The following is a 26,792-nucleotide window of genomic DNA, read 5'->3' as shown; positions in this document are numbered from 1 at the left end:
TGATGATTTGAGCAACAAAATAAGAATGGGGAAGAAGAGAACAATATCCTGTGTGGAAGAATTCCAAATAAATTATATAAATACTCTAAGGGAGAGAGAGAGAGATTAACAACCAGAAATGTGCACTGTGCACAGTGACTTCCTTCCAAGGGGTACAGTATGGAAAGGGGGAAAAAAGAGTCACTTTACAATGGAGAAATCTGAAAACTGCTTTAGCCAGGTGATCAAGTTTAACATAAACAATCATAAATTGGGTTGATAGTATGTACTCCTGCTATTATGTGATGAAAGTGACACTTTACCTCTGTGGTTTTCCCCTCAAAAACATATAACCCCAGTCTAATCATGGGAAAATATCAGATAAATGAATTACAGTAAAAGGGCATCCTACAAGATATCCACCAGTTCCCCCCAAATTGTTGAGGTCCTTAAAAACAGAGTCTGAAAAACTGTCACAGCCAGGAAGAGCCTAAAGAGAAATGCCAGCTACATGTAATATGTTATCCAGGAAAGGATACTGGAACAGAAAGGAGATTGGGTAAAAATTAAAGAAATCTAAATAACTATGGACTGTAATTTATGTGAATGCATCAATATTTGGTTCACTAATTATAACAATGTATCATAATAAAGAGGCTAATAATAGGGGAAACCTGTGGTTGGGTGGGTGTGGTAAATGGGAACTGTGTACTACATCTACTCAGTTTTTCTGTGAATCTAAAACTATTCTCAAAATAGTCTAATATAACGAAATAACTAAATAAATAATAAAAGACAGTAATGGATTTTTTTATGGACATCTTGAACAAAAGGGAAAACATAAATTCATGCTGATAGTAAATAAGGATAGCTCTTCTTTATAGTAGCATTACCACTAACAAATGTGGAAAGCTTGAAGGAAATGGGAGGGAAAAAGCTAGCTTGTAACCCTCATTGTAAAGATCGGTTGCAGCAAGGATCATCCAATGGAGATTGAACTACAGAGTAGAGTTTGATTAGGAGCAAGGTATTTGCTTGGTTTCAAAGTAGCTCTTCATAGACTGTTTGTTAGTTGCAAGGGATAAAATAAACAGTGGAGAAACTGGAAAGCACCTTGATAAGGTGATAAAGATTAATATCACCTTAGAGTGGACAGACATCCTGAACCTCCAAATATAGATACCCTGAGAAAGACACAACTTCACTTACGTGGTTATTTCCACCGAGGAAGCATAACTTGGATCTAAGCACGAGGAAACATCAGAAAAGGTTGATGTGGGAATTTGTATTTGAAGAAGAGTCTTTCTTTATAAGAGGATGCATTGCTTTGGTCAAACGCCTAAAACCCTCTTGGTCACAAAGCTGTTAAATAATCAAATGCAAATATTCCAGACCGTGATTTTAACTGTTATATTTATAAATCAGAAACTACCTCAACAGAAAGATTTATTCCAATACCAAGACGTTAGCAGTTTACTTGTAGTGGCAAGAAAGAATGCAGAGGAGGGAGCGGACTTAGTACGGGGAGGTGGTGGAGGGATGGGATTCTGAGTTGAGGACTGTGAGTTGTTTTTGTTTTGTTTTGTTTTAAAGATTTTATTTATTTATTTGACAGACAGAGATCACAAGTAGGCAGAGAGGCAGCAGAGACAGAGAGAGAGAGAGGAGGAAGCAGGCTCCCCGCTGAGCAGAGAGCCCGATGTGGGGCTCGATCCCAGGACCCTGGGATCATGACCTGAGCTGAAGGCAGTGGCTTTAACCCACTGAGCCATCCAGGTGCCCCTGTTTTGTTTTGTTTTAATCAGCTGCTGCTCTAAGTGCTTGTCACAAATTGACTCTTTAAGTGGGAGAGCTCAGTAATTGGTCCTTGTTTCTCAAAACAAAACAACACAAATACGATACGAAATAACTTTCTCTTAGTACTTAAGGCTTTGCTGCAGTGATTGCTTCCATGGACAGAAGAGCCTGGAATTACTGACTGGTTTTTTGTAGAAACGCCAGCAACCCTACGTGGCGATACCAAATGCTGAGACCCCGTTGAAAAGCGCGATTCTTTGTATCCTAGAAAGTCTTAAAAGCATGCACCGACAGCGGCTTATGTCTTTAGGGTGCCAGGCACTCACGTTCTCTTTCCTTTACCGACGAATCCCAGAGCAGGTCGCTGCCTTTTTTAGCCAAAGTTGACAGTTCTAAACAACTTCCCAGCTCCAAATCTGGGAACTAGTTAGGGTTTACGTTAGTTATCGCCTCTGCGTCTTTCACGAAATGGATTCTGGGAGACCCAGTCTCCGAGCTCGGAGATTACCAGGCCCAGTGGGAACGCGGGACTTCAGTTCCCACAATGCCGAGCGCAAATCTGTAATTCCTGCCGGGGTAACCGCGAGGTGGCAGCCATCTTGCGTACGGCGGTGCAGTTTCTCAGATGCCGAGGGTTTGGGTTTTAGTTCCTCTGTGCTTTGGGGTGGTGTTTGTGCGTTGCTTTCACCTTTTCAGATGTTCGTGTCTTTCTAGACCACGATTTTATTGGGAAGTAGAAGTGAATGCAGTGTAAGGTGAGTACACACCCCATTTTAAGTAAGGGTGGGGTAGTGGTGGTGACGTTTTTCGGCTTCTCGTCTGTTCTTGCCTGGACCTTTTGATTAGCCGTAAACGTGGAAAGCTGGAGTGAACCTTTGAGTCTAGGGTATCTCTTGAATTCCTAGACAGAACCTGAACGTGTCTCCGTTGGGAGAAAGGAGCTGGGTGACGCACTTTTGCCCGGGCCACCTTTGGAGGTCAGGAGGCCAGGGGACTCAGGCTGTGTATAGGCCACGCTCTGTTAATGCAGCCGTCCTGCGTTTCCTTGAGAGTTTTATCGTATTCCGAATGAGGAAATGAGGAACTGAGAGGTGGTCGGAGGCGGGGTGGGGCGTTTCCGATAGGGCGGTGTTCTTTACAGTTGTGTCCCCCCCCCCCCCCCCCCCCCAGTTTCTGTGGGCCTACCTGTATCATTGTCTGCTTTGTCTTTTTTGCCCTTTCCTTGTTCTGTCCTTTTGGAGGAGTTCCAGAGAGCGGGCAAAATGAAGTATTGAGTAAAACTGCATTTGGGATTGCACTTTTGAGGGCCCCTAAGAAATTTCAAGGGAAGCAGAATTTATCTTGGAGATTGGCCAAGCATGTGGAAAGGATGAACGCGTTGATTTGGGGAGGTGTCAGATTTCTAAACATAATATGACATATTTGAGTCATTCTTAGTGCAACTGAAGTTATTTTTTCCTTTTAAATGAACTCAGTACACCCATTTGGAAACCACTTTTACTCTATTCACAGGAATAGGGTCTGTAAAGTTTGGCATTTCAGTATCTAACGTTTGACTGGTAAGGAGATGCTGAGGTTTGGGAGCTGGGTGCATTTACTTGGAAGGATATAGTGGTTTTAAACAAGAAGAGTTTATGATGACATTTATCACAACCAGTTTAGATAAGTGTGAGTTGGGTGGCAGATTTACTCTCCATATTAGTATGCAGTTGTGTATCTGTATCGTCAAAGTATATATTATTGATTCAATTTCCCAAACTTACTTAAATTCTTCAAGTTTCAGAAATTCATCAGTCATTCAGGGATGCCTGGATGTCTCAGTTGGTTAAGTGTCTACCTTCACTGGAGGTCTTGATCATATCCTGGGGTGGAGTCCAGCATGGGCTCCTTGCTCAGAAGGAACCCTGCTTCTCCCTCTGCCTGCCACTCCCCCTGCTTGTGGTCTCTCTGACAAAAAAAAAATCTATTAAAAAATGCATCATTTGGAATAAATGTGAGATAACATCTTTTTTTTTTAAAGTGAGGTCCCACCCCTAAATCATTATAATAATACTTAAATAGTAAGTGGTTATAATAATTTTTGTATTTTGGGAAAATTTGCCATTTAAATGTCTTTTCTGTTTTCTTGTTTCTGAAAAACTTTTGTTTAGATTTTTAAAGTATTAGCTATTAATTACATGATTTATTTGGTCCTCAGATGCCTTATGGTGAAACTGAAGCGAAATCCTTGGATCTTCGTGAAGAACTGACAGGTGAACCATGCTATAAAAAATTGAAGTCAGCTGAAGAGGCTTATGTTTTTTCTCATCTTGGTACTGCTGATTTTCACAGAATCCAAGAGAAAGCTGGGAATGATTGGGTCCCTGTGACCATTGTTGATGTCAAGGAACATAGTTATCTTCAGGAGGACAAAACCAAAATTACAAACTCGGTGAAACCTGTGCATGATGAGATGTCTGGCAATAATAGATCAGATGTTATTGAATCCATTGATACACAGATTTTACAGGATGCCAGTCCTGCATTGGTATCCAAAGATGATGAGATATATAGCACAAGTAAAGCATTTATAGGACCCATTTACAATCCCCCTGAGAAGAAGAAATATAATGAAAGGAGAAATCACTCAGAAGTAGCCAGTGGTATAGATGGCAAAGGAGGACGAGAACAGAAACAGAAATTCAACTCCAAAAAATCAAAACTTGACAACGAATTATTCCAGTTTTACAAGGAAATTGAAGAGCTTGAAAATGAAAAAGATGATCTAGAAGGCAATTGTGAAGAACCTGAGCACTCTGAAGAAAAACTTACTGTGTATTATCAGGACCATAATAATGAGCTGTTAAAATCTGAAGAAGTAAAGGAAAGAGATATTAGTAATGTTCTTCAGTCGCATTGTAGTTACCAACAGCGCAGGGAGAACGAGCCAGGCAAATATCCTTGTAATGGACAAGTAATACCTGCATTTTGTGATGATTCCTTAACTTCCTTCAGGCCTGAATGGCAATCAGTGCATTCTTTTATAGTACCCCAAGGTCCTCCTTCTCCCAGTTTTAACTATCATTTAAATATGCAAAGATTCAGTGCTCCACCAAATCCATCATCAAATATTTTCCATGTTCCAGATGGGTCTCAGCATCAAAATGGGTATTATGTAAATAGTTGTCACATTAACTGGGATTGTTTGACTTTTGATCAGAACAATGACTATATTGACTATAGTGAGAATACCGGTAGAGATCATTCCTTTTTTAATGGCTACAGTGTGCAAGATGGATATGTGAGTAATGGTTTCTGTGAAACCAGGGAAGGATGCTGGGAAGATCCTTCTATGGACAAGCATAATGGAATAGACAGGCTTAAGAACCAGCAGTTTCAAGAGGAAAAGTTAAATAAATTGCAGAAGTTACTTATTCTTTTAAGAGGTTTGCCTGGTTCTGGGAAAACAACGTTGTCTCGGTGAGTCTTTATACCAAGTGAATGCTTGGTAGTTCATTACTTAAAAATCATACATGATAGTAGTTATCAGTGACAAATGCTTTCATGTTTCTAGTAGAAAATCTTTAATTTGTTACACTTGAGAATGATATCCGACAGTAAATATTTAAAAACATTTTCTTAAGAGAATAAGCTCAGGTTAAAGACTTGGGAGAAGTTACAAGAAAGGAGAGTTGGCATATAAAGATTCTGCTAAGGGTTTTAAAAATAGATACACTAGGTATAATTATGACAGTGATGTTAGTAAATGCTATTTGAGAACTGTACTGGCCTTCCCTTTTTAAGTCAGCTATCCAAGAAGAGCTGGACTCAGGGTCGGAAGATTTGGGCTTTTGACCCAGTTATTTCAAACTTTATGGCCTTGGACAAATTTTGCTGTCTGTTGATGGAAAGAGTAATACTTATTTTTCTGGAATAATTAAGAGAAACAAATGAGATATACCAAGGAAAAGGAGGTGTCAGTTTGTTTTCAGCACTGTGGCATGTTCATACCTTTGATTGGCAGAGGAAACTTTTTTTTATTTCTTTAAGGAGTCTGAAGTGAGCAGTACCTGAGTTAAATGGAGTTTGAACTGGTTATGTTTTATTGCATGACAGAATGTTTAAAATTCCTGTTTTAGTTTGCACTTTTTAAAAAAGAATATTGATGCCCTTGAATTTATTTGTGCAGATGTGAAAAAGAGTACAAAGAAAATACAGATTCTTTGCAGTTTTTGTAGGATGGCTCAAGATTAATGCCAGATCAGGAGAAAAAGAAAATTGTTTGATGTCTTCCAGTGAGAATAAAAAAGTCCAAAGAACCGTTACAGTCTAAACAGGTTTCTCTAGAAGCAAAACAGTCTAAACAGGTTTCTCCAGAAGCAATAAAATTAAAGAAAGATTAAATTTATGATACATTTCAAGCTAGATTGTAAGCTGTGATCTTTGTAAATGAATTTAAATTTAGATCTTTGCATTTTGATTCTTATTACTTTATTTTTTTAAAGATTTTTTTTCTTTTTTATTTGGGACACCTAGGTGGCTCAGTTTGGTAAGCGTCTTCCTTCTGCTCAGGTCATGATCCCAGGGTTGTAGGATCGAGTCCCACTTTGGGCTCCTTGCTCAACAGGGAGCCTACTTCTCCCTCTGCCTGCTGCTCCCCATGCCTGTGTGTGTGCTTGCGCTCTCTTTCTGACAAATAAAATCTTACGAAATATTTTTTTGTTTCTTAAGTTGGAGAGTGAGTGACCGACCAAGCACGAGCATGGTTAGGGAGAAGCAGACTCCCTGCTGAGCAGGGGTTCTGACAAGGTGGGACTGGGACGGGAGACAGGCTTATCATGACCCGAGTTAAAGGCAGCCAACCAAGCTGCCCGGGTGTCCCATTCTTATTTTAATGAAGATTTTGTAGAGAGGTGAAATTTCAACTCTTCAGAAGGGATGGAAATTAAGAGTGAAGTCTCACAAACGTGGGCAGTCTCCTAGATTTAGAATATAATATCAGAGGAAAGAAATAGTTGAAGTTTGGAAATTGTGTGAAGGAAATCTAGCTAGGATTATCTGACTATGCGTGGGTTTAGAAAAATGTAAGAAAGAAAGATTAGATTTGGAACAACATTGAGGTATGTTGAAACTGAAGATGAATAAAGTAGTGGTATTGCAATAGAATTTCAAGGAGGCCTAATTGTAGTGGGAGATGACAGAGGTGATTATATATACTACATATGTTTGAGGAATCAGATATTTAAGAATGGAAGCTATAGTAATAACTACCATTTGTATCATGATTTCAGTTTACAGAGTACTTTCATATATAAAAATTCTGTAAGATGGGTTGTGTTATTTTCATTTCATAGAAGGAGCAGGGGCATAAGAAAATAAGCTCAGGTTAAAGGACTTGGGAGAAGTTAGAAGAACTGGTAGGAGGTCAAACTAGAGATAGAAATGATAGTGTGTTTCTACCCTGCTCCTTCACTTTAATATCTATCACATGTATGGCCCTATACCTGTCTCCGAACTTTCAGGAGCTTGTTTAAAGAAGCAGGAATATCTCTTTAAGTCACCACATTTTGAATGAAGTAAGATTGGTTGGTTGGGACTGGATAGAAAGCCAGACATTCTGTGGTGGAGAGTGGTTTTATATAGGAGTTAGCTTTCAAAATGAGCTTTGAAGAAAGAAAGGAGTAAAGATTTGGTAGATCAAAGTTGGGCTGATTTGGGGCACTAAATTAAAAGTTAGCATTGTTTAGTATTGCTGTGTGTAATGAGTATAGGAGGTTATAAAGTTCAAATTCTTTGGGGGTAATATTCAAGTCCTCTTCTTTCTTAGTTTAGTCCTTACCCCCCCTTTGTCTTCATGTTCTTCTGCAGTTGGACTAGCACCTATCCTCCCCTGCAGGAGACATAATACTTGTTCATTCATTGTTCTCAGGACTTTACTTATTCAGAGGTTCTCTCAAATGCCTCTGCTTTTTGAGGTTTTGGTTTATCATCTCAGTCCTCCGTAATCCTTCTCAGCTCCTATAGTACTTGTCATTACTAAGTTTTTACTTAACTATTTACCCACAAATTTGCTTACAGATTTTAATGAGATACGTTTTAGGTTAAATTCTAATACAAGTACAGACTTTAAATATATATGAGTAAACTAATGCAAAACAGTTTCATATACCTTTGTAGGTATGTGAAAGTGCTAGCTCTTTGTCCTTTTAGGCAAACCAACAGCGCTTTGATGAAAAGGTTCATTTCAGGCAGAATTCAACAATGTCTAGCTGCGGAATTTTGTTATCATTTGTTATTGGTGTTAGATAAACAGAATCCTCTGAGTCTGTGATCGGTCCCAGGACCAAACAGGGATCAAGCCTTGGGTGTCATTCCTGGGGGTCTGGGCTATGGATTTTGCTAGATTCATACACCCTGTTCATATGAGGAGAACGGGTTAACCTAAAATATTTTAGTTAATATGCATTTCTTCTACTGTATTGATTTCATCAATAAGTGAATGTATTTTCAGAAACAGGCCATTAATTTCATTATATTAGTGAAATGTTGAGAGTTGATCAGAAGCACTTTTGGAGAGGAGAGAAGATAGAAGATGTTACACTGCTGGTTTTGAAGATGGAAGAAGGGACCACGAGCCCAGATACACAAGTGGCTTTTAGAAGCTGGAAAATTTGGCAAGGAAACAGAGTCTCCTTTGGAGCTTCCAGAAGGAATGCCAGCCTACCCATACTTTTTATTTTATTTTATTTTATTTTATTTGACAGATGGAGATCACAAGTAGGCAGAGAGGCAGGCAGAGAAAGAGAGAGAGAGGAGGAAGCAGGCTCCCCGCCGAGCAGAGAGCCCGATGTGGGGCTCGATCCCAGGACCCCGGGAACACGACCCGAGCTGAAGGCAGAGGCCCCAACCCACTGAGCCATCCAGGCGCCCCTACTTTTTATTTTAGTGCAGTGGAACTGATTTCAGACTTCTGACCTTCAGAACTATAATACAATAAATGCATGTTGTTTGTTTGTTTTTAAGATTTTATTTATTTATTTATTTGACAGATGGAGATCACAAGTAGGCAGAGAGGCAGGCAGAGAGAGAGGGGGAAGCAGGCTCCCCCCGAGCAGAGAGCCTGATGTGGGGCTCGATCCCAGGACCCTGAGATCATGACCTGAGCTGAAGGTAGAGGCCTTACCCACTGATCCACCCAAGCACTCCTAAATGTATGTTGTTTTAAGCCACCAAATTTGTGGTAATTTGTTATAGCAACCGTAAGAAATTACAGTTTAAAGAGAGATGGAAAGAGATTTTTTTCCCCTCCTGCTTTTGGAGAAGATCTCAGTTTAAACTCCAGAGGAAAGATTGACCTTTCCTTATGGAGATCTCTATTCTTAATTTAAGGAATGTTTAGAGAGTGAACTGTCCCGGTAAAGTGGTTTTGGGTTGGGGTATGCAGGGCCACTCAGTAAATAAGGAGGTAAAGGGTTCATGAAGTGTCGGTTCCTGTCAGATTGTTTTGGGAAAATCCCTTCTCTTTAATACATGGATGTATTAAAATAATGTAAAGTTCCTAGAAATTGTAAAAGTATGAAAAAATAAAAATAAATCATGAAGATTAACTCATAATAGGCCATTTGGGGAAATAGGGTTCTCAAAACAGGGTTAAGGAACAGGATTCACTTGTTTCTTCAGTGAAGAATTATAAGCTCAGACTGCATTAGTTATCTGGCTGTATAACAAATTACCTTATTAAAAACTGGGTTAAAGCAACAAACATTTATCATCTCACAGTTTCTGAAGGACAGACATCTGTGTGCAATTATCTGGCTGCCTCTGGGTTGAGGTCTTTAACATTGATGTGATTAAGGTGTTGGCTAAGGCTGTTTTCTGGTCGGAAGGTTTGTTTTGGGGTGGATCTCTTGAGGTTGTCAACAAAACTTAGTTCTTTTGGACTATTAGGTCAGGGCCTCAGTTAGTTGCTGGCTGTATATAGGCTGGAGACTTCCTTTGGTTCTTCCTCACCACAGCGTGATGAGACAAGCGAGCCAGCGCTGAGCCCAAGACAGAAGCAACTTTTTTTCCCTGTAATCTAATCTCAGAAGTGACATTCTGTCAACTGCCATATTCTGTTAGTTAGAAGCTAGTCACTACTCCTAGCCACACTCAAGGGGAAGGGATTATTTAAGGGTGTGAATACCAGGAGGCAGGGATCGTTTAAGTCATTGGTTTTGGCTCACCCACGCAGCTATATAACTCTGGTGGCCTGATTTTTTTTTTTTTTTTTAAAGATTTTATTTATTTATTTGTCAGAAAAAGAGCGAGAGAAAGCAACCACAAGCAGGCAGAGAGGCAGGCAGAGGTGGAGAGAGAGGCAGGCTCCCTGCTGAGCAAGGAGCCCAATGTGGGATTCCATCCCAGGACCCTGGGATCATGACCTGAGCCAAGGCAGCGGCTTAACCCACTGAACCACCCAGGTGTCCCTGGTAGCCTGATTTCTGAAATCATTTTCTTTTTTCTGGATTTGTAAATATCAAATTAGCAAGGTTGTTATGAATATTAAATGGGTCATAGATATATATAGAAAGTGCTTGTCATATAGTAAGTTTCCAAAAAGGTAGACATTCTGAAAAAATACAAATCAGGTAGCGAGTGGGCCCATATCTGATTTTTTTTATTAGATATTTCATTTTTCAGAGTTCTAAGTTTTGATATTTGGAGAATTCAGTTTAATACCTTAAATAATTTTTGAGAGTTTCAATAGAATCTGACTACATGATTTTGAAAATACTGATATTCCTAAGTAATTTATCTTTGATTCAGATGGTTGGTGTGGCATCAGATATCCAAATTGATTGTAAGTATTTTTTTTTAATATAAGTCTCCAAAATAAAGCTTCATAGTTTGAGATAATTCAGGGAATTTAAAAAGGTGCATGAACAGCCTGGAAGGAGAAGTCTCTCTCCAAGCTAAAATTATTTGCTGTAATTATGATATATATATATATATATTTAAGGTGTTCTTCATAGAGGTTTATTCATGTTTGATGTTAACTTGGTTTGATGATGTAAATTGATGGGCTGTCTCCCATCCTCTTGCTCAGTGCCTCCTCCATCCCCACCTTTTTTGAGGTTAAAACATTCCTTGGATACAAAAGCTTCTCTACTCTTGTAGTATATTACTAACATCTGAAAAACCATGGCTAATAAAGTAATAGAATGGAAAAAGTGAAACAGGGTATCTAAGAAAGATGGTGTCAGTGTTCTGGTACTGTTAGATATAATTAGGTATCATAAGGTTGATTATGATCAGAATCATTTTAGGTGATTGAACTTTGGTCTGGAATGCTAATACTGTAGCATTTTTTTTTTTTTTCCAGTGCATGGCTTGAACTCACAACCCTGAGATCAAGCCTGAGCTGAGATCAAGAGTCAAATGCTTAACTGGCTGACCCATCCAGGTGCCTCATGTTGTAGCAGTTTTATATTCTAGGTTATCTGTGTAAACAAATATGGTGGCAAATATGTTAGGTGACATATTTTTGAAAAATTATGGTGGCTTAAGGAAGAGATCCAGCTCTAGCCTCGCAAACAAATAACCATTTAATTTCATTTGCTTTGCTTGAAATAATTTGAACTATAATTCTGTAAGTGGAATTGCATGTTTAAATCTTTTTAAATTTTTTTGCAATTTTATTTTTATTATAAAATATACAGGCATAACTTTTTTTTTTTAAGATTTTATTTATTTATTTGACAGACAGAGATCACAAGTGGGCAGAGAGAGAAGGAAGCAGGCTCCCCGCCAAGCAGAGAGCCCAGTGCGGGGCTCGATCCCAGGACCCTGGGATCATGACCTGAGCCGAAGGCAGAGGCTTTAACCCACTGAGCCACCCAGGCGCCCCCAGGCATAACTTTTTAAATTGCACTTCATAGATACTGAACATTTTACAGATTGAAGGTTTGTGGTACCCCTGTGTTGAGCAAGTTTTTGGCTCCTTTCTTCCAATAACATTTGCTCACTTAGTGTCTTTATGTCACTTGGTTATTCTCACAATATTTCAAACAATTGTATTATTATATTTGTTATGGTGGTCCATGATCAGTCATCTTTCATGTTACTATTGTAGTCATTCTGGGGTGCCATAAACTACGCCCATATAATGAGGTGGCAAACTTAATTGATAAGCGTTATGTGTATTCTGATTGCCCCACCAACCTCCTATTCTACCATCTCTCCTTGTTTTCAGGCCTACCTATTCCTTGAGACACAACAGTATTGAAATTAGACCAATAAATAACCCTGCAGTGGCCTCAAAGTGTTCAAGTGGAAGGGAGGTTTGCACATCTCTCACTTTAAATCACAGGCTGGAGTAATTAAACTTAGTGAGGAAGGCATGGCAAAGTCAGGATGGGCTTCTTGAGCCAAACAGGCAGCCAAGTTGTGAGTGCGAGGAAAGGTTCTTGAAGGAGATTAGAAGTGCTACTTCTAGTGATCACACAGATGATAGGAAAGCAAAACAGCCTTGCTAGTATAGAGAAAGTTGTAATAGTCTGGATTGTAGATCAAACCAGCTACAGCATTCCCTTAAACCAAAGCCCAACCCAAAGTCCTAACTCTGCAGTTCTCTGAAGGCTGAGAGGTGAGGAAGCTACCAAAGAAAAGTTTGAAGCTGGCAGAGGTTTGTTCATGAGGTTTAAGGAAAGAAGCTGTTTCCATAACATAAAAGTACAAGGAAAAGCAGCAAGTGCTGATGTAGAAACTGTGGCAAGATCTAGCTGAAATAAATGAAGATCTAGCTGAGATCATCAACAAAAGTACCTACACTAAGTGATAGATTTGCAATGTAGACAAATGGCCTTCTGGAGTAAGTTACTGTGTAGGATTTTCATAGTGAGAGAGGAGAAGTCAGTGCTTTAGCGTCAGTAGAGGCTGACTCTTCTCAGGGGCTGATGCAGCAGTTGACTAAGTTGAAGCCTGTGCTCATTTACCATTCTGAAAACCCTAGGGCTCTTAAGAATTATGCTAAATGTACTCTGCCTGTGTTCTGTAAATGGGACAAAAAGGCCCAAATGACAGCATATTTGTTTACAGCATGGTGCACTGAATATTGGAAGCCCACTGTTGAGACCTATGGCTCAGAAAAAAGATTCCTTTCAAAATATTACTGCTCACTGACAATGCACCTGGTCACCCAAAAGCTCTGGTGGGGATGTAGAACAAGATTAATGTTTTCATGCCTGCTACCACAACATTCATTCTTCAGCCCATGTTTCAGGGAGTAATTTTGAATTTCAGGTCTTACTATTAAGAAATACACTTTGTGGGGCACCTGGGTGGCTGAGTGGGTTAAAGCCCCTGCCTTCGGCTCAGGTCATGATCCCAGAGTCCTGGGATTGAGCCCCGCATCGGGCTCTCTGCTTGGCAGGGAGCCTGCTTCCTCCTCTCTGCCTGACTCTATGCCTACTTGTGATCTCTGTCTGTCAAATAAATAAAATCTTAAAAAAAAAAAAAAAAGAAATACACTTTGTAAGGCTATAAATACATAGTGATTCTTTAATGTATCTGGGCAAAGTAAATTGAAAACTTTCTGGAAAGGATTCACCATTCTAGATGCCCTTAAGAATATTCATTGATTCATAGGATGAGGGCAAAACATTAATATGAAGAGGATTTTAGAGATTGATGCCAGCCTCATGGATGACTTTGAAGGGTTCAGGACTTCAGTGGAGGAGACAATTGCAGATGTGGTGGAAACCGCAAGAGAACTAGAATTAGAAGGGGAGCCTGAAGGTGGAACTGCATTACTGTAATCCCATGATCAGACTCAGACAGGTGAAGAGTTGATAATGGATAGCAAAGAAAGTGGTTTCTTTTTTTTTTTAATCATTTTATTTTTATTTATTTTCAGCATAACAGTATTCATTGTTTTTTGTACCATACCCAGTGCTCCATGCAATCCGTGCCCTCTCTAATACCCACCACCTGGTTCCCCCAACCTCCCACCCCCCCCACCTCTTCAAACCCTTCAGATTGTTTTTCAGAGTCCATAGTCTCTCATTGTTCACCTCCCCTTCCAATTTCCCCCAACTCCCTTCTCCTAACTCCCCATGTCCTCCATGCTATTTGTTATGCTCCACAAATAAGTGAAACCATATGATAACTGACTCTCTGTGCTTGACTTATTTCAAGTGGTTTCTTGAAATGAAGTCCACTAGTGAAGATGCTGTAAAGATTGTTGAAATGACAACAAAAGATTAAGAATATTCCATAAACTTAGTTGCTAAAGCAGTGGCAGGGTTTGAGAAGATAAACTCTGATTTTCAAAGAAACTCTCTGAGTAAAATGTTTTCAAACAGTATTACATGTTACAGAGAAATTGTTTAGGAAAGGAAGAGTCAGTGGATGGGGTAAACTTCATTGTCCTTTTTAGGGAATTGCTACAGCCACCCCAGCCTTCAGCAACCACCACCCTGATCAGTCAGCCTTCATCAACACGGAGGCAAGACCCTCAGCCAGCAAAAAGATTACAACTCATTGAAAGCTCAGATGATAGTTAGCATTTCTTAGCAATAAAATATTTTTGAATTAAGGTGTATACATTTTTTTTTTTTAGTAATAACTTTTATGCACTGGGAAAACAAAAAATTAATTTTGACTTCCTTTATTGTGCTTTGCCGCCTCCTGATGGCGCACAGAAGAATGAGGCACAAACAAGTCAGCTGCAAGAGAATGGGAGCAGGGGCAACAGTTGAAAAGACTGTCACCCCAAACAACTTCTCAGTCTCATATTTATTAGAAAGTGAGTAACAACCAACAAAGAAGCCAGAGTAGATTACACATTGACCATGAGTCTTGTAGATACGTAAGAAGAAAAGCAAAATATATCTGGTCACGTAGTACATGACCTACAGTCAAATGAAAGGATTGTCTGACTAACTGTTGATGCTCTCCGGGGAAGGGGAGATGACGGAAAAAAGAAGCAGGCGGTGTTCTGCCCTGAGCGAGCCCTGAGCGAGCCGGGCATGTCCAGCTGCTGGGCTTCAAGGACGTGTATTGTCCTTTCCCCCAGAGGCCTGTTGCCAGTACATGTTTTTCTTAAGGCTATATCTAAGCATGCTTGATGACTAGTCTAATTTCTCATAGGTTATATTTTAAGTAGTATGTTGTTCTGAGGGACAGTTACAGTGCTGCTTTGTTGTGGTGGTCTGAAACTGAACCTGCAATATCTCTGAGGTATGCCTGTATACAATTTTATAATAAGTTGAGGAAAGGAGAGCTATGTTTATTTAATAATCAAAGTCCTTCTTACTCCTTTGATTTAGGAGGTATGTATTCTTGAATCATTCCATGACAGTACTCTTGCATTCTCAATCCCTTCTACCACATTCCACTCCCTTCCCCTCCCCAAAAATTATAGAATGATATCCAGTTGCCTAATAGCTAAGGAGGGAGGAGAGAAACAACAAAATATTTCTGTTATTGTTAGATCCAGATTATTCTTTTACTGTGTATTACCTTACACGCCGGTCTAATTCATGAGTCACTGGTTTTGGAAATTCTCTGATAATCTGAACACTAGTTAATCTGTGCTTAGAAATTTTTTAAATATGTCATGGCCATTTCTCCATGACATAAAGGTTTGCTTTTTTTTTTTTTTTTTTGAGATTTTATTTTTTTATTTGACAGTGAGAGAGAGGGAACACAGGCAGGGGGAGTAGGATAGGGTGAAGTAGGCTCCCCACTGGGCAGGGTGCTAGATACAGGGCTTGATTCCAGGACCTTGGGATCATGACCTGAGCAGAAGGCAGATGCTTAACAACTGAGCCACTTAGGCACCCCCGTGCTTAGAAATTTAAGGTGGTATTATATTGTGAGAATGAAGTTCGATTATCATCGACTTATGGTGAAGAGTGTGTTCTTTATTAAGGGTTTAAGAATTTACTTCATTTAGTAATTTAATCTCTTAGTTTTAAAGTTTGATTATACTTTGAAGGATCACAGGTTATTTCAAAACTTTAAGTCTCAAGCTATTTGTGACTTCCACTTTTAAGTCATATAGGTTTGTGCTTTGTGGAAATGGGTTTAGTAAAGCTATCTTAGGTCAAATAGAGTTTTCCCCAGCTGAATTGCTTGCTTAGGCTTATTTGCCTTCTTAGGTTACTTATTGCACTAAATTTAGGGAATTTTATTTATTTATTTATTTATTTATTTATTTATAAAGATTTTATTTATTTGAGAGAGAGACAGTGAGAGAGAGCATGAAAGGGGAGAAGATCAGAGGGAGAAGCAGACTCCCCGTGGAGCTGGGAGCCCGATGTGGGACTGGATCTTGGGACTCTGGAATCATGTCCTGAGCCAAAGGCAGTTGCTTAACCAACTGAGCCACCTAGGTGCCCAATTTAGGGAATTTTAGATACCACATACAAATTCACTAAAGTTAAACATGGATAATAGTTGACATGATTTTGGGATTGGTTGAAGAATGTTCTTAAAAGTGGCAGTACAAATGTCATTTAGTACAGTTGCCACCTAAAACATTTTTTTACTGATTGTAATTCTGTAGATTTAAGTGTGAAGTGGTATTTGAACTCTGAAAACTTTTTAAGGTTCTGCTCCTGTGCTGTTTTGTTTGCAATATATTTATAGGTAAGTACCAGAGATTCATTTAATAACCTTTCCTGTGTGGCTTATCTTTGGTGGTTATAGATTTTATAAATGGCACCTTATGATTTCTTTCATTAACAGAATTCTGCTTGGTCAGAGTCGTGATGGCATTGTGTTCAGCACTGATGACTATTTTCACCATCAAGATGGGTACAGGTATAATGTTAATCAACTTGGTGATGCCCATGACTGGAACCAGAACAGAGGTTTGTTTTGGGCCAAGTCTTTGGGATGGAATATTTGGCTAGGAGTTAGTTTTTATTCTCAACTTGACTTTTACCAGCGGAATGATTTGGGCAAACTATTTAAACAGCTTTGAGACTAGCTTGTTCATCTCTTAGAAGCCATGATATTTATACTTGCCTTACTTGATCAAGGTTGTTGTTAAATTAGAGGATTTAGATAGGTATATTTTGTAAATTGTAAATAGTGTACCAATATGAGCTGGTAAGATAGAGATGTGGGATATTTTGATAGCCTTTATTTCATACCTCATAAATAAATTCAAAGAACTCTTCATACTGTTGTATATTCTCAAAAGGTATTTCCCTGAGAGTAATGCTAATGTTTTCTAAGGCTTAATATAATGCCTGTGAATATTAAAGTTTTTCCTGTTGACATTACTCTACAAAAGTGTACTTAAATATATTTTTTAGAAGCATATCACTGAGTTTTTTTTTTCTCATTCTGGGATTGACTGCACATTTGAGTCACTTGGGGACTTTTTAAAAAAAACTTAGGCCTGAATCTTAGCCCCGGAGATTCTCGTTTAGTTGGTCTGGAGTGGATCTAAACACCAGTATTTTTGGGGAAAGTTACCCAGATATTCTAATGTTGCAGTCAGGATTGAAAATTTTTGATCTAGAACTAAGTAGGTAAGTTGATTTCTTTTTTAAAAGATGAAGAGTGTATTAATGATTAAACAAATTATTTTTCTTTTGAAAAAATTTAAATCTAACTTAGGTTACAGTGACTTCCATACCTCCCATCACTCAGAATTATTATCATTTATCAAGATTTTGCCTTATTGGCTTTATTTTTTGTTTTAATCCCCCTTTTTTAATTGCTTAGGTATTTAAAGCAGGTTTTAGACATCAGACATCTTGCATTTCAAATTTTTCTTACTTAATGGCATTTTATTTAATTGCAGTACCATCATTACACTTTAAAAAAAAAATAAAACAATTCCTTAACATCATAGAATACCCAGCCTGTAATGAAATTTCCCCTTGTCTTAAATATTTCTTTATAGTTGTTCTCTTTGAATCAGGATACATGCCAGGTCCTGGTAGTACATTTAGTTTGTTACCTTTAAGTTTATTAATCTCTTTCCTCTTTTTATCCCCTTTTTGCCTTTTTAACATTAATTTGTTGCAGAAGTTGGTTGGCTATAGAATGTCCCATATTTTGTAGTTTTCTCTTTGCTTCCTTGTGACTATTTATCTTGTTCTTCTCCTGTATTTCCTTAAATAGAAGTTAGTTCTAGACAGGAGGATTTATTAGGTTCAGCTTATTTTTTTGGTAAGCATAATTCTGGTTGTCCCAGTTTTAGTGATACTAAGATTAATAACTTCAAAGAAACAGCTTACTCTTTCCATTATCAAATTCCCTATCAACCTTATGTCTAACGGTTTTATCCAAGAGTGAATTGTTTCCTAAATGAGAGTGTTCATTAAAGGTAGCTAAATGGTGATTTTCTAGATCTAACATTCCTTCCATTGCTAGAATTCTTCTGTAATGAAGAACTTTTCACCTAGAAATAGCAACTAGGGTTGTCCTAAAGTACAGTATATACAGGAAAAACAGAATGAATGCTTTTTTTTTTAAACTGTCAGTTTTCACAATAAGAAATTTCAGTGAGGATATTTTTGAGTAAAAAGTTTAATGTGAAATAAGTTTGATTATAAGATAGTTTCCTAGTATTGGTTCTGTAACACTGTGGGATTCTCCACAGAACATTATGCCACAGAACATTACTGCGTAAATCAAGTAATGATGGTATTGCAATTCCAAAAAATTTGGGGGGTTACTGGACTGAGGTTAAAGAGAATAGTAGTAGGTGATGAATGGAATGAATAAAGGCAGTGGGCAGAGATAGTATATCTTTGGTGGACTGTGAAATTTGTTTGTATGGGACATTTTTTTCTCTTTGTAATACCAGTCTAGAATATTACATTAAAATGTTTATGCTATGTGAGTTACACTTGCTGAATAAAAAGCTGTTGAGATAGACTGCTAGTTTTACTATCAGTATAGCTTAAATTTTTTCAAGGGAATGATAACTAGCAATCATCGGACATTTTGAAAATTATAAGCATGATTTACTTAAGACTAAATTTCTTTTAACAGATGTTTATTGAACACTTTCAAATGCCAGTTACCATTCTGGGAATCTCTCTCTGCTTCATGTGTATTATTAGAAGAATCTAAATTCATGTTAGACCACCTATAAATTAAAAAGCTCCCCAAGGTGTCATATTGTTTCTTAAGAGCATGGTAGTAATTTTAAGAAATGACTCTTGTTATCAGGGTATTCAAACATTATTTACTTAGGAACCCTTTCCTCCTGGAATATACTAGAATGTGGTATTGCGTGATGATTTTTCATGGAAAGAGGATAATCTCCCCATTCCTGCAGATCAGAGATTTAATTTGATTATTAAGCTTCTCTTCTAGAATATAACTTCTTGGAGGTGCCAGCCTAACTATTAGACATTAAGAGGTTTAGCTTAGTAAGTTTTTTTTTTTCTAATGGAAGATTTGTTTACCATTTATGATTTGGGACAGAACAATGTAAGATGATGGCATCTTGATGTCCTGTGTGTGACCCAACTTCTAAAATTCTGTTGGTATTTGGAGACATCTTCCAAATATATATTCTACCATAGTCATTATGACTTAACTAACCATTAGAATTCTGTCTGCCCTTAGACATCTGTATAAGTGTTTTCATTATGTAGAATTTAGTGTTTTGAATTCTAAGTCCCAACAATACTTCCATATCATTGCCTTTTGCCTCAGCCTTTTAAATTTTATTGTAGGTTCTTAATTATGTTTCTTGTCTATTTACATTTAGGGGTATACACACTCCTGTTGTTAACAGTGGCTCACTGTGGCAGTGATTCTTACCTCATGGTGAAAGAGATGGCAAAGGGACAGGAAGATGTAGTTTAGAAAATTTCCATGTGATCCCAGCTCCTAATTTGAGAATTTTAGTCCTAAAAAATACTTACAAAGTCATTTGAACTGTGTTACTTAGCTACGGGATATATAAGTTTCTTATTTCAGAAACATTATTTATAATTGTAGAATATTGGCAAATACAGATAAGCATAGATGGCTGATATTCCTGTTACCTTCAGATGACCACTTTTGATATTTAGTAACTCTTCCCGGATATCTGTATTTTGACCAAAGTAAGGTCATACTTCGTATACTGCAGTATAATTTGCCATTTTCAGTTAACAGTCTTCATCTTTCCATGTCAATAAATGCTCACCTCTTTTCATACTCAGACTGTATTCAGAGTAACTTGATCTTGTATTTCCTGTAAATCAAAGTTAGCTGTATACTGAAGGCTTCCTTAGTTTGAATTTAAGAAAACGTTTTTCCCCAAATGTCATTATCAAAACCAGCATCTGATCCAGAGAATACACATTGCCTGTGATTATGTCTCTTAATTCCCTTTTACTCTAGTGAGGTCCTTTTTCTTCCCACCCCACTAACTCAAGAGATTGCATAGTTTTAGTTTTAAGTACAGATATAGGAAATTTCATAATAATGAATGTTTAAATTTTATTTTTTATATTTTAATCTAATAGTTCTCTGGTTTTTGTTTTTTAAATATATTTTTTATTTCAGCAAAACAAGCTATCAATCAGGGGAGATCTCCAGTTATAATAGACAACACTAATACACAAGCTTGGGAAATGAAACCCTATGTGGAAATGGTAAATATGTGATATGAGAGAGTTTTTTAATATTTTATTCTTACCAGTTTTTTCATACTCTGAAATTTTGGTTACTTTAATCTTCATTATATAAACATTTGTCCCTGTTTTCTAAAGAGGTGTATTCATTAACTTAGTTTCTAAAAAACTGGGAATGGTACTTACTAAGAAATATGCTCATCTTGTTAGTTTTGCCTGGACTTGAAGACAGTAATTCAAAATTGTCCAGTTATGTGGTCTTAATATTTTTGTGAACCATATTATTTAAAAGTAAAGTGTTTCTTGGTCAAACAAATTTAGATGTATTGTCTAAATGGAACTTCTATTTATCTGCCTTCTTTTTTACTTTAAGAAGTATTCTCTGGGTTTTTGTTTTCTTCCTTTCCTTTGTGTAGGCCATAGGAAAAGGATACAGAGTAGAGTTTCATGAACCTGAAACTTGGTGGAAATTTGATCCTGAAGAATTAGAAAAGTAAGGCACTCAAATTTTTTTGAATCATTATCTTTGAAAAGTTTTTTTGAGTCTTCATCTTTTTTTTCTTTTCTCCTTTACACAGTCAGTTTCTTTACTATATACTAGCTTTTGCTTGTCGAATGTTTGCTCTTTGTGAATGGGGACTGCTACTCACTTTCTGTCAAGAGGAACATTGACTTAAATTCAGAGTTTCTTGGGGCACATTCCCATGGTCAGTTTTATTAAATTTTCCTTGTTAAGTGTGTGTGTTATTTTTTCCTCTGTAAATTCCTACATTGTTTCATAGTTTATTGAACGCTAGTGGAGATCCAGAACACTTTGAGGGAAAAGTTAGAACTTTTCCTTCTGGTTTTGAGTAGCCCACTTATCTGCATTGCCCTTCAAACTTTTCTTCCCATTTTAGGTCTCATCACCTGTTTTCCTGGGGCTTTCATCTTCTTTCTCTTTTCCATCTTTACTACTACAGATTCATAGTCCAAGACCCTTGTAATCAGTGTGTTTTAGAATTCAGGGTTTGTTTTTGTTTGTTTGTTTTTTAAATAGAAAGGTAATATAGTACATACGCATAATCATAATACCCCTAGTAAAGCTTGGGACAGCATGCCATAATCACACATCTTATTTTTTCTGTAGCAAGTCAGTACTAATCCTCTAATTAGATAAGAAAGATTCTGCATAATCTAATGTTTGTTCTGAGTAGATTGTGCTGCCAAAAGAGTACAGGTTTGGTTAGATTTCATGCCATATGAGTCAACAAAATACTGAATTTTCAGACCATTTTAGATTTCAAACTTTGTGGTAAGCGGTTGTGGACTTTTATTACTTTCAACCCTGGCTTTCTATTTGTGTTCACCTTTATCCCTTTCCCCTCATGTCACTGGTTTTCCTATGACTTTGTTTCTTTGTTTTTATTCTCCCTCTCTTCTTTTCTGTAACAACTTTGAAATGTAATTCACATACCTTACATTTTATGCATTAAAAGTGTACAATTACGATTTTCGATTTTCGGTGCAGTCGGCTCTTGAACAATGCAGGGGTTAGGAGTGCTGACCTTTGGGACAGTCAAAAATCCACAGATAATGGATTTTTGAGTCTGTTTTTGATGATGACTTTTGATTTCCCCCAGATCTTGACTACTAATAGCCTACTGTTGACCAGAAGCCTTACTGATAACATAAACAGTTGATTAACACCTGTTTCACATGTATACTGTATTCTTATGGTAAAGTAAGCTAAAGAAAAGAAAATTTTATTAGGAAAATCATAAGGAAGAGAAAGTACATTTATAGTACTATACTATGTTTACTTCTTATTTTTTATTTAAATTCAGTCCATTAAAATACAGTATTTTATTAGTTTCAGAGGCAGAGTTTAGTGATTCATCAGTTACATATAATACCCAGTGCTCATTAGATCACGTGCCCTCCTAGGTCCACTTACATGTGGCTTTTTTTTTTTTTTTTTTAAAGATTTTATTTACTTATTTGACAGACAGATCACAAGTAGGCAGAGAGGCAGGCAGAGAGAGAGAAGGAAGCAGGCTCCATGCTGAGCAGAGAGCCCGATGCGGGGCTCAATCCCAGGACCCTGATATCATGACCTGAGCCGAAGGCAGAGGCTTAAACCACTGACCCACCCAGGCACCCCTACATGTGGCTTTTTTACTGTGCTGTTTTTATTGAAAAAAGCCACATGTAAGTGGACCTGCCACTGTTCAAACCTTTGTTGTTCAACGGCCAACCATATATGCACAGAGTTGTGCAGCCATCACTTCCTTTTTTTAAAAACCAGTTTTTTCCTCCACCTCAGCTTGCCCTCTTTCATCTTAAATGTTATTCTGTGTGTGATGTTCAACTAATTTCTTTTTCCCCCACCTTTTATTCATTTTGTTACTCTTTTTTCCCTTTCTGATTTACACCATGTGTTCATATGTGAGTAAAACAGATAGATTTATGAGTAACTGTTATTATTCATCTGCTTCTGTGTGTATAATACACCTCAGAAGAGGTGGAAGTTTAAAAACTAAAGCTGTTTGGGTTATGCAGAATACATGAATTGATGAAATACAGTTAGGCTTCATTAACATTTGAGGGACTGTTGAAGTTTATTAGAAATCTTAATATAATTGACTTTACAAAATAAAGTCAGTTTAACTGATAAGCAGAATAGTTTGATAGAGGTTTCTTTTTTTTTTTTTTTTTGGTAAATTGATGGAATTACCAATTTTGACATCTTGTAGATTTAGTCTTGTCAATTTCAACTTCAGATCCCTCTTTTTCTTTTTTTATCTTCTAGTCCTTATTGCTTTTTCTTCTCATCTTGAACATAAATAAGAACAGTTTAAAAAGTAAACATTTTCTTTGTATCTCTTTTCTGGGAAAAATTAATTAGCATTAGTAAATCTAGAACTATAATAATTAAATGTAAAATATGTTCCTATGTGTTTTGCCATGTGCAAGTCAAGTTATAGAAAATTACAAGGGTAAAATAAATTGTAAAATGTTTTTTGAGGGTCAAAAATAATATTAAATCACTTTTTGTTGTTACAATTAAACTCACAGAAAATGACATAAAATATAAATACACAGCTTAACAAATTTCTTGTAAAGGCAGATACTCACTTAACCATTATATAGGAATGTTACCAACACCTCAGAAGTTATATGAATTCCTTTTCCCAGTAATAATTTCCTGGTAATTACTTCCTTCTCTTTAATATGCCTTTTTTCTTTATATTTTTTAAATGTGTCTTTTTTTCTAAAATATGTTTTGCCTAACACCATAGTTTTTCAAACTTTATATAAGTAAAATACTGTATGTGTTCACTGTGCCTAGTTTCTGTCACTCAACATTATGTTTGTGAAATATGTCCAAGTTGTTATATTTCTAATAATCATTTGGTATTGGTAATAAATTTTAAAAATGCAAAAGGAAGTGTCCTAACATAACTTTGAAAAGTAATAAATATTTCATACTGATTTTTGTAATCCTAGAAGTTCACTCAATTCCTCTATAATTCCCAATACACTGTCTCATAATCTTTGATTTTGTTATTAAAAGAGGGGGAAGATTAACTCTGTGGTTCAGTGAATTGGTAGTTAGTTTTATGTGGCAAAGATATTACCAGTTAACATTTTGCTGTGATTTGTGGTATCTTTAAATCTTTAAAAAAAAATTATATTGTTAAAATTTGTGAGAGCCAGTGTAAATTTTTTTTGTTTAAAATGTGGGTGGATGAGTTGTATCTTTTAGTATTTATTTGTAAATATAATTTAGAATCTGTACTCTGTTACTCTAAAACAGCTTAGTCTCTAAACCTAGACATTTTAAAGAATTAAAATCCTTTTCTTTTTTGGTAGGAGGAATAAACATGGTGTATCTCGAAAGAAGATTGCTCAGATGTTGGATCGTTATGAATACGAAATGTCCATCTCTATTGTAATGAATTCAGTGGAACCACCACACAAAAGCACACAAAGACCTCCTCCTTCACAGGGGACACAGAGGTGGGGAGGCTCTCTAGGCTCACATAATCAAGTCTCTGTTACAAATAATCATTAAACTGGCTATTTTCAGCGAACACATTTGTTGCTTGCCCTTGAAAAAAATTAGTGAGCCTATCTTGAAGTTTAAATAGTTTAAACTTAAAAAAAAAAAAAGACTATGTTGCCTCACAAAGGATGTTCCCCACAAGTTGTTTAAGTCCTAAAGTGTAAATAAAAATTATATAAAATTGTTTTTTAAATGCTTTTATAATTTCTTGTTGTAATTCCCTTGGGTTATTATGAGAACACCTTAGTGGAGTGGGTAGGACCTAGAATAGTTTTTCTACAACCGAGTTTTAAACTAATTGTATCTATTTTGTAAATAATGTTGAATAGTTTTATAGCTCTTACCTAAATCTAACTTTTCATAAAATATTAGTATTTTTTCTTAACTACCTTAAATATATTAGAAATACTTGATACAGGCACTTCAGTTGATTCATTATATAGTAAAATTATGTTTGTGCAAATTCATCTGTATGACAGAAATATTTCTAAGTTATAATTAGCATATCACTTAGTTAAATTCTCCATCAAATGCTATACAGCAGTAGGTGTATCAACCACCTGGGTGGTTTTCTCCATAATATACATATCATAATATATAATATACCCATATTCATCACCCTTCTCAAACCATCCCCCTATCCCTCCACACTCCCCAGTTCTGGAATGGATAAATAGGGAAATCACTGTATACTTAGAAAAAGCTTTTCAGGTTTTTCTGATAATATATCACTTTTCTCTATTTAACACTATATAATTCTAATATAAAAACTATTTTGGACACATTCTTAGCATTAATGGTAAGATTTGTCTTGTAGGATATTTTATTTCTCCTCATTTCAGTTTTTTTGTTGACCAGCTATATGTCTCATTGAAAGTTTTCTTTATTAGATTGTGTTTTGTCACTTAAAATTTAAAAGCTGAGATGGAATTCATTTCTGAGACTTTATAATTCATCCTCATCTTTGATTTGCTCTTTTTAAGGAAAAAGCCCCAGCTGGTTACATGCTATTAAAAAAAAAATGGCAGGATCCTTCAGATGTTTTACATGATAATATTTCATGGCCCATTAACTTTCTCCTAACCCAGCACATCCTAAATATAGTAATCTTTCTTCTATTGTTGTTTAAACCTTTTGCTGTTCTTTTCAACCTTACTTTATTCTCCCACATTTATATATTACTTCTTAAGTAATTTTGCAAGTCTCAAAACTAAATACAGTACTCTCAACGAGGTCTGTATTATGTTGCCTATAGGGAGATAAGAATATGATTTCTATTTATTTGTACTATTCACTGCTGTTTACATTTGAATGGATATTAGTTTGCTTTATTTTATTTAATACGTGTTTGTATGTATTCATCTTAACTAAATATGATATAGTAAATATGCTAATTCATGTTTTGTGTGTAAATGTATATATATTTATACATATACACATTTTCTTCATCTGCTATTTTCATGTATTTTGTTTCAGAGTAATACTTCTTGGTATTTAGGCTTGTGTTTTCCAGTATTTTACTGTGTACATTAGCACATATTGAAAATAGTACAGAAGGATTTAATTTGGGGATAGGTGAAACAACTGTTAGATATTATATACTGTGTGTTCCTTTCTCTCTGTCTTTATAAAACTCTTGGGAGTAATAGTGCTATGAATCTATAGTTTATGATTAATAGATGCGAAATTAGCACAATTTATTTTAAGGAAGTAGAGAATTGCCTTTGAAAGTTACAAATTATAAAGAAAATGTTCATGTTAGACAGTAGGTCTGAAATAAATTTCCAGATTTTATTATGGGTCAACTTCATCTTTTAGTACTTCTGAGTACTTAATCATGTAGAGATCATTAATCATTGCTGATTTATTTTAGTGTAAATCCATATTGAGGCAGAGAAATTAACATTTTGAAAAACTTTGAAGGTTTTTTTTTTAAGGACTGAAAATTAGTAGTTCCTCTAAATATATTAAATTAATAGTTCCCCCATTAGCATTCTGGTTAATTTTATTTTTATTTTTTGAATGATAATAATCATGAGTATGCAATAAAATATACCGAAATCACTGTTATAAGTCATTGCTCTAAGTCTATAAAAATCTTTAAAAATCAAAGAAATTTACTGATTAAAGATATTTCATCAGATTTTTTCTTGTATTCAGATATATTCTGAATTTTTTCTCCCCCAGTTATATTCTTAATGGAATAGCCCCCAATTGCTATGCCCCATTCTAAGTTGGTCTCCATCCCAAAGAATAAATGCAGCATTAATCATCATATTTAACTAAGATAAAATAGTTAAGCAAAATGCAGCTTAACCTAAGTTGTTTTTTTATAGGCTTGGTATCAAAATCACTTCCTTTTTGATAAGCAAATTTATAGTTTTCTATATGTCATAGTCCTGCTAGCA

General features: G+C 36.3%; 1 protein-coding gene and 1 long non-coding RNA gene across 7 annotated transcripts in view; one reads left to right on the top strand and one right to left on the bottom strand.

Moving 5' to 3' along the window:
• Nucleotides 1–775: 775 nt before the first annotated feature.
• LOC125096470 (uncharacterized) lies at nucleotides 776–2,226 on the bottom strand. Its single transcript, XR_007126206.1, has 3 exons — nucleotides 2,103–2,226; nucleotides 1,189–1,341; nucleotides 776–800 (listed from the first exon to the last, which is right to left on the bottom strand). It is a non-coding gene; the product is annotated as an uncharacterized LOC125096470 (long non-coding RNA).
• A 132-nt stretch (nucleotides 2,227–2,358) lies between these two features.
• N4BP2L2 (NEDD4 binding protein 2 like 2) overlaps nucleotides 2,359–26,792 on the top strand; it is a 115,639-nt gene continuing 91,205 nt past the window's right edge. For 5 of the 6 annotated variants that reach the window (XR_007126123.1, XR_007126124.1, XM_047723106.1 and 2 more), the window contains exons 1-6: nucleotides 2,359–2,531; nucleotides 3,974–5,235; nucleotides 16,489–16,613; nucleotides 20,269–20,357; nucleotides 20,753–20,829; nucleotides 24,192–24,338. Coding sequence is in view for 4 of the 6 variants with exons in the window: in XM_047723106.1 (XP_047579062.1) it covers nucleotides 2,520–2,531; nucleotides 3,974–5,235; nucleotides 16,489–16,613; nucleotides 20,269–20,357; nucleotides 20,753–20,829; nucleotides 24,192–24,338 (1,712 nt within the window). In the remaining 2 variants the exon portion in view is untranslated. Of the gene's footprint in view, nucleotides 2,532–3,973; nucleotides 5,236–16,488; nucleotides 16,614–20,268; nucleotides 20,358–20,752; nucleotides 20,830–24,191; nucleotides 24,339–26,792 lie in introns of those variants that run through there. The other variant, XM_047723109.1, reaches the window with a different exon arrangement.

This window comes from Lutra lutra, chromosome 3 (assembly GCF_902655055.1).
Source record: "Lutra lutra chromosome 3, mLutLut1.2, whole genome shotgun sequence".
Lineage (NCBI taxonomy): Eukaryota > Metazoa > Chordata > Mammalia > Carnivora > Mustelidae > Lutra > Lutra lutra.
This window is presented reverse-complemented; position numbering and strand designations above follow the sequence as displayed.